The 8,774-nt window shown below is 27.0% G+C and overlaps 1 protein-coding gene and 1 long non-coding RNA gene across 2 annotated transcripts; both read right to left on the reverse strand.

Annotated features, from left to right (window-relative positions):
• Nucleotides 1–1,338: 1,338 nt before the first annotated feature.
• Nucleotides 1,339–2,116, reverse strand: LOC108479008 (uncharacterized). Its single transcript, XR_001870382.2, has 2 exons — nucleotides 1,939–2,116; nucleotides 1,339–1,617 (listed from the first exon to the last, which is right to left on the reverse strand). It is a non-coding gene; the product is annotated as an uncharacterized LOC108479008 (long non-coding RNA).
• A 5,284-nt stretch (nucleotides 2,117–7,400) lies between these two features.
• LOC108477131 (protein VASCULATURE COMPLEXITY AND CONNECTIVITY-like) lies at nucleotides 7,401–8,468 on the reverse strand. The gene is made up of 3 exons (XM_017779586.2): nucleotides 8,278–8,468; nucleotides 7,942–8,147; nucleotides 7,401–7,817 (listed from the first exon to the last, which is right to left on the reverse strand). Exons 1-3 carry the CDS (start codon nucleotides 8,374–8,376, stop codon nucleotides 7,631–7,633), a joined length of 492 nt encoding a protein of 163 aa, XP_017635075.1. The 5' UTR covers nucleotides 8,377–8,468; the 3' UTR covers nucleotides 7,401–7,630.
• Between the last annotated feature and the right edge of the window lie 306 nt (nucleotides 8,469–8,774).

Consider the following 8,774-nt stretch of genomic DNA (forward strand, 5'->3'; position numbering starts at 1 on the left):
CGCGCTGTACTCTTTTTCCCTTAACCTTGGTTTTATCCCACTGGGTTTTCTAGGTAAGGTTTTTAATGAGGCAGCATATCAAGTGTATAATTATGTACTCTTTTTCCTTCACTAAGTTTTTGTCCTACTGGGTTTTTCTTAGTAAGGTTTTAACGAGGCATAATTAGATAATGAACATCCAAGGGGGAGTGTTATGAAGTATTTATGTGGATGTCATTATCAACCCCATAAGTTATAAAACTCTTCCTATACCCCATAAGTTATGAGACTTTTCCTATACCCTATTAATATGGGAGATAAAAGGTCATGACCCTTTACATGCCCTATAATAATTAGAGAGTTACTTTTAATCCCTATATATACGGGGCTCATGTACTCATGAAAAATATATATAAAAAAAAGATACACACTCTCTTCTATATTCTCTCTACACTCTTTCTTCTATCACATTTTAGTTTATTCTTTCTTTATTATTTCACAACAATTTTAACCTCATTTAATAAATTTTATTTTCATCACTAAAAATTTATGATTTTATTATTATTTAAAATGTTTAGATATTATTATCTAATACTCTTATTTTGATTTTAACATTATTTACATAATTGTGATTGTTTTTTATCATTGTGTTATGAAATATTATGTAAAAGACAATAAAGTATTAAAAAATGGTTCTATATAGGTGAGACTTTCACTCATATTCTAATAATAAAATTATTAATTAATATGATAATCTATTAGTATGAAATTAATTAATTTTGTCATACCTTTTAAAAGTTTTTTTAGAAAATATTGAATGTAATTGGATAAATTAAAAGGTTTAATTCACAAATTAATACTTAAACTATATCATTTTCCCCATCTTGGTACATAATTTATTTTTATCACAAGTAGTACTTAAATTACTTTTTTCTCCAAGTTGATACCTCTATTAGTCTAACTATTCGCAAACCGTTAAATCTATTTTAAAATGGCTTAACCTACATATTTATACCTAAACTATACTCTTTTCCCCAAGTTGGTATTTAAATTTATTCCTAAACTATTTTTTTCTTACTGCTTTTACACTAAAATGTTATATCCATAAAAATTTTCAATCAATAATAAACTTCCACATCATATAAACTTAAAAAAAAAACTTTTAGTTCATTTATTTCCTTTTTTCTTTTATATTATAGTACCCCACACCCACCGAATAATATATCTAAAGCGATATGTCACATTTATTATTGAAATAACTCAAACTGCTATCATTCATTGCATTATGCTAAGTAATTGAGTTTAAAACAATTTTATAAAAAATAGAAAATAATTAAATTCAATTTTGGGATTTTAAAATCATGTTGAAATCATTTAACTTGTTTTTTAAATATTCAGAGGTATTTGGGACCATTATTAAGCCTCGAAAGGTCAAAATGTTTCATGAAGAAGCCCAAATTAGCCCGGGCCTTTTACAAATTAAACCCAAAATAGACCCACAAAGCCCCAAACCATGTAGCCCAAACCATAACAAAAAAACAACAAAAATTTTGTGCACCTAGGGCTTCTGTCCCCTAGCCACTGACAGATCCTAGCCACCCCATGCCGTCTGTCACGTCCACCGTCTGCCACCACCACCTGCTCCACCCGCAAAATCAAGCAAACACGCAATAGGATTAGGGCATTGTAAATGGCTTTAAAAAGCCAAAAACAGTGATCTTTTTTGGGGACTCTCGGATTCTTTCGGCTATTTTCCATCAATACAAAAGCAATATATACACAAACAGTGATTCGGGGAAAATATAAAAAAATACAAGAATAACACCAATCGGGCAACCAAAGTACCGATATCAAAAAGCCTAAGGTGATTTAGTCTTTTTACTTTATTTATTTTCGAATCTATTCTTCTATACATTTTACATATATAAAAAGTATAAAAGAAAAAGGAAAAATAAATACCTTTCGAAGCGCCGAAGAAAAGGGGGAAATTTTGACCTCCGACCGCCGTACATGGCGGTCGCCGGCGACGGAGCTGCGGCGGCGACAGTGATTGGCGATGGGCCTGCGGCAGAGCTCCTCGGTCCCTTGACCGAGATCTGGGTCGACCCAGAGAGAAGAGGAGACTTTCTCTCGAAAATGAATTTTTTTGGAAATTTTTAGGCTTTTATAGCCTACCTAAACGGCACCATTTTCGTGCCCAAGCCCAGACCAAAAACGATGCCGTTTCATCCCCGTCTGACCCGATCTGACCCGACCTGCTAGAGGATCCGCGTGTTTTTGAATAATGGTCTAATTGCGCAAATGACCCTTCTGTTTTTATTATGTTTTGCAATTAAGTTTTTGTATTTTTAAAATCGGCCCTATAATTTTGTTTGGAATTTAATTTAGTCCCCGTTGATGCTCTGCGTTTCGAGGGGAAGGAAATATTGTTGTTTCGGTCCCCCTACGTTTTCACGCATGTTCAAATAAGTCCTTTCTCTTTCTTTTTATTTCGAATTTGCCCCAAAACTTCATTTTCGTTTCGAATTTAGTCCTTTTTCTAGATTTAATTTGGTTTTTACATTTTTGCCATTTTTTTATTTTTAAATATTACTTATTATTGTATTTACCATTATTTATATTATTATTATTATTATTATTATTATTAATATTATTATTATTAGTATATGTTTTATTATGTATATATTTATGTAGTATTATTATTAGTCGTTTTTTATTTCTAATATGTATATATTGTAAATATTTAATACTATATATATATATTTTCATATATGTTATGTATATATATTTTAATATTATATTTTATATATTATTATGTATATATTTTAATATTATTAGTTATATATCTTTTATACTATTGTATATATATTTCTAATACTATATTGTATATTCTAACACCATTATTATTTATATATATATGTACGTATTTATGTAGTGTATGAATAGTTTTCTTTATATTATTATCATTTCTAACATATGTATATATTATATATATTTTATATATTATGTATATATTATTATATCTATTTTATCCCTATTATATTTATTATTAATATTAGTAAATATATTTTATTATATGGGTATATATACTTTACATAGTATTATTTTCATATATCATTATATTTATTATTATACCTATTATTTTCACTATTGTCATTTATTATTTTATTTTAATATTATAATGTGTTATTTGGTGTATATACATCTTTTATTATTATTATAATAATAATTATTATTAATATATGTTTATTATATATGTATATATCTTTAATATATATATGTATATGTTTATGCAGTGTTATTAATAATTGTTTTGTAACATTATTATTATTTCTAATATATATATATAGTTTAATAACTATATTATGTATTTATTTTAATATATATGTACACATTTATGTAGAATTATTAATATATGTATTTTTTTATGTTATTAGTATTTCCAATATATGTTGTATATGTTCATTTTATATATATTATGTATATATATTTAGCATTATTATGTATACACTTTTCATTTCTATTATTACGTATATATTTTAATATATATATATAGTAATATTAGTATTTTTAATATTATGTTTACGCCACTTCACTTATTATTATATGTTTATATATATGTTCGTCTCTATTTCGTGTTTAATATTATTGTTATCATGTTTAATATCGCATACTTTGTTATTATTTTAATATTATTGTCATATTTATTATTTGCTTCGATGTATGTCTAACTCTTTTATTTTTTATTTCCTACCATTTTATATCATTTTGTTGTTCACTACTTTAAAGATTTTTATTCATGTTTTTTTATTAATTTCAATAAATAAGGCAATGAACCGATTTAACATTAAGTTATCGATTGCATCGCTATGTTGGGTGAAATTCGTCGGCTCGTGTTAAAAACGGGACACCCTTCTAAAAAGCCGAAAACTAAAAATTCTCATTTTTCAATCGAATCACGATTAAATGTCAAATTGAACTCGTATTTTTTAAAATTAAGACAACACATGTTTAACAAGATACCAATTTTGGGCGTCGCAAGGGTGCTAATACCTTCCTCGCGCATAACCGACTCCTGAACCCTATTCTTTCTCTGGCTTTTAACGTAGACCTAAACTCGGCCTTCTTTTTGTTTAAAAAAAATAAATTTTCTTTTAAAAAAGAGGATTTATTAGATGTCCGATCACACCTAGGAAAAAGGATCAGTGGCGACTCCTCTTTTTAATAAAATCGCAAGTCAATTTTCAAATTTTCAAATAATCACCTCAACTAGCGACTAAAACAAAATTTTTACGTCGCTACATTTCAAAACATTGTAAGAACCATTGCTTTGCACTATGATATTTGTACAAGTGGGGAGGAATGTCGATACTTCTCCTTGGTATTGTAACACTTGACATTTTTGTTTAACTTGTTGCGATACTACAAGGGTTAAATATTGATACTTATGAGCCATAAGCCAAAAATTGCATTGAAAATCATTTGTTTGACACTTATAAACTTATACTAAAACTTGGACTCATAAAACTCAAAAATCCAGTTTAAAACATTAAAAATAAAATCCAAGACTTCTCTAAAAATTAAGTTTTAAAATTTTTTAATTAATAACTCTTTTATTTATATAATAAAATATATTATATATATTATTATCTTAAAAATATTTTTAATTAATAACTCCTTTATTTATATAAATAAATTAATAATTATATAATTATATAATAAAATATATATTTTATATATTTATCATTATGTTAAATATATTTTATTTTTTAAAACATCAATTAATTTATTTGATATATTTTTTATATATAATATTTAATTTCTGTAGTATAATATATCTTTCTTTCTATAGTTGCAAGTGCACTATGATACAAATTTACTACTATTTTCATAATGTGAACCATAAAAATCTCCCAAGCATTTCATTATTCAATAAATAAAAGGCAGAGACATTTTTTTCTTACAGAAATTTCACTGAAAACCATTAACTCCCAAAGCTCATGTATTTCACATGAATTTGAAGAACCTAAACTAGATTTAAACATTGAAACTGGATTTTTACATTGGAAATGGAGTTTGAGGCAAAAATAAGCAAACAATATGTTTGGATTAAATAAGAAAAAGCAACATCTAAAATGTAAATAAATCAATTAATCTGTACTTCAAAACAGTTTATAAAAATAAAAAACTTATGATTTGCATTAAAAACATACAAAAATTTGGAGAGAAAATAGAGTGAGGATTCTCTTGTGGAAAGTGCTGCTCATTGCATTGATGATGGTGATCGTACTCATCAATTTATTATTTCTAAAAAAAAAAAAAAATGATGTTTTACAAATATCCTGAAGATTGAAGAGCATTTTGGACAGCATTACTCCCTTCATCTGCTGCCGCTAGGGTTGTACATCCCCACTCCCCTCCAAATATAAGTTTAAAAAATGAGTTTAGAAAAGAAAAATATTCGTTTAGAAAATATGCCACGCTTTGAGTAAAGTTTTTGAGCTTGGTTCGACTTAATTTTGTATTAAAAACATGCTATTTTTTATTATTTTCTTACTATTTTATTGTCATTTTACTATTCCGTTGCTACTATTTAGTTATTGTATAACTTTTGTTTTATTGTTAATTTTATTACAATTTATCGAGCAAAAAATTTATTACTATTTTAGAGACATTTGTTTATTAAATTGCCCTATCTTAAATGTTATTTAAGTATAATTTTTTAAAAATTTATTTTCAATTTGTTAGAAACATTTATTTTAATGTTTATAATGTTTTTGATATATTAATTTTTTATATAAAATTTTTAATATCGGGCCAATTCTGGGTATTAACTTTTTTAGTCGGCAAAAATTAGGCCCATTTTTCAGACCAAACCAGACTAAGCCCAAACATTGTTAAGCCTATTTGTATTTATCATTCGGACATAGAATTTTGTTAGGGCTCAAGTCAAACCTAACTTGACTTATGAACAATTCTAACTATCTCAAATGGATGGATGATAATGAACTCATATGATGAAAAGGTGAGTGAGGTAATGGAATAAATCATTATCTATAATTGAATTTTTAAGAGATAATTTTTTTAAGAGAGAATTTATAAACCTAAATCATTGGGTAATTTTAATTCATCATTATGATTATGTGAACTTATCTTGTATTTTTAAAATGTATTATAATTTGAATATTTTATATTTAACTCAAATAATAATGTTTTAATTTTAGAATTATCTTCTATTTATTTAAGGTTATTGTTTTCTAATTTTAAATTTTAGCATTTATATATTAAATAAAATCGTTGACGATTTAAACACAAAATCTAAAATTACTACAGTAAATCTAAAATTCAATCTAAATCTTTTAAAATATCTATTAAAATTAATCGTATCTAAATACTTCAAAATCAACGGATTTGAAATATCTGATATGGCTTTTCAAAAGATATCTTAATATATTTATGTAATTTATATTGCTCATAATACAATCTTTCATGTAATTTTACTAAAAATAATTTAAAACCAAAGTTTGGAACACTGACAATATTATAGCATAAAAATAACATTTACAAAAATTGTATTATAGCATAGAATTTATTTATGTTATAAAAATATGAATAAATTTTATAAATTAAAATATAAAAATTATATAATTATGTTATAATTTAAATAAGATTATTTATAAATTCGTGTTTAAATTGAATATTTATTTGATAAAATCATATTAATATAAATAATTACATAATTATGTATATGTAAACATGTAATCTTTTATAGTATCTAATTATTATTGGATATAAGAAATGGTAATTCAAATATAATTATTTGTCACCAATTTTAATTAATATCATCAACGGATAAATTGATATATCAATTAATATATGTAGGGTAATAAATAATTAATAAAATGGATTTAATTAACTAAATATTTTAGATTATAAATTATTTTAATATATTTAAGTAATTTATAACATAATTATGTTATAATTGATTTAAATTTTATTAAAAATAATTATAGGAAATCTAAAATTACTATAGCAAATCTAAATTATATAATTTAGTATTTAACTTATGTAACTTGTTTTAATTTAATTAATGGATAATTAAAATTTAAGAAAATAGAAAAATATATTATATATATATTTGAAGGAATTGGTCATGCCTTTTGAAGATCATGGAGTTGAAGAAAGGCCTGATCCCCCGAGTGATTATCCCATTTTTCGGATTGTATGATCCTCTTCCCAGTTTTCTGCTTCGCCAATGGCGACAATGTGCCTATCATTGGCCTTATAATAATGAAGTAAAACCCCAAATCCTGTCCCCCCCCCCCCCCCACCAGTTATAAATTACTGAGCTATCGGCAAAGGTGGCTTTGCATTGTACATTAATAATTTGGGACAGTAAAGAACTAAACTTTGTGGCTCAATTCGTTTCAAATCTCTTTTTTTATTAAAGCAATGCTATGGAGACTGATAATGTTAAAAAATGTGTCAAACTTCCAATGACCCAACTAATAAAATAACTTAAAACCAAACTGTAGCAAATAACAATATCAGCTGTCCCGCAAGACTGATAATGTCACCCAAAGATGTTTACATTTTTGTTTTATCAATGATCAGTAAAGTTGAGGGGGTTGAAACAAAATGATGACATCCCTTACTTTTCTTCGTCAGTAGCTGCAGTGGCGGAAACGTAATATGCAACAGCAAACAGCCCATGAACGAAACACACAATCCCCCCAATGGACAACAAATGATGGTGCGTGAAACCACATGACGCCCTGGCTTTGTTGTTTGATATCATCCCTATCACCAGAGTCGACAATCCTACCGCTAATATGATCCTGATCAACCCAGAATTTACGTATGACATAAGGATCCACTTTTGATTAAATCCTAATTCCAATTTGGCAGTGCTTGATTTTGTGCAAGGCGGGCAAGGAAAGAATATTATATGTGCTTACTTACCATGTGAAAATGAGACATGCCATTGAGAGTTGCCTGTTTGGGGAGGCTCTTTGGAACTCTTCTTGGGAACAAACACACATGCACCCACCCAGCAGGTTAATGAGAACGTGGGCTAGGCTTAACAGAACTGCTGCACCCAAAGCTAGCTTGAAAGCCTCATGGCTTGGGTCTCTGCACTCAAATATCCACAGTCTCAGGTGCTTAACCTGTTAAAACAAAAGCATTTATCATATTAAAGCGATAAAACCTGGTGAATAAATTCATAGGATTAACAAAATGATGTAAACTCTTTCCCATGTGTAATCGGAATCGGTAATAGTAGTATTATGAAGACACCTTGTTTTGTGCAACTTCGGCTTGGATGCCAAGAATCCCTGCTGCAACATCCATGGCTACAATCAGAAAACAAATCAGAAGGCCTCTGAGTTTAAGCATATTTTATGATTGTTGATTATGATAGAGGACTTGAAGATGGGTTCCAAGAAACTAAGAGAAACAAATGGCAATTCTTCTTATTTTTTTGTTCAACAGTGGGATTAGCTTAGGTGGTATATATAAGAAACTATAAAAAAAAAAAAAGAAAGCTTCTTTTATAAATACTTTAATGTTGCTTTTTTATGTTTTCTTGTCTTCTGGTATTCTGGATTCCTTTCATGGGGAAGAAGAAAAGTAGGGTATAAATCAATGACCCGTAAATGATGTTGGAATTTTTTTGACTTTTTTACAGATTAGCAAAAATCACCCATTTATTGTTGATAGGGTCAGTAAATAGGTATGGGTAGTGGATTATGGTAAAATGAAAAGTACATATGAATTGTTATTTCGATTCTTAA

This window comes from Gossypium arboreum, chromosome 12 (assembly GCF_025698485.1).
Source record: "Gossypium arboreum isolate Shixiya-1 chromosome 12, ASM2569848v2, whole genome shotgun sequence".
NCBI lineage: Eukaryota > Viridiplantae > Streptophyta > Magnoliopsida > Malvales > Malvaceae > Gossypium > Gossypium arboreum.

Bases quoted from the DNA above. Each gene is read 5' to 3' on its own strand.
- LOC108477131 (XM_017779586.2), bottom strand. From the start codon at position 8,376: ATGCTTAAACTCAGAGGCCTTCTGATTTGTTTTCTGATTGTAGCCATG. The intron at 8,148-8,277 runs GTGTCTTCATAA...TTGTTTTAACAG, and splicing joins CCGAAGTTGCACAAAACAAG to GTTAAGCACCTGAGACTGTG. The intron at 7,818-7,941 runs GTAAGTAAGCAC...TGGGTTGATCAG, and splicing joins GCATGTCTCATTTTCACATG to GATCATATTAGCGGTAGGAT.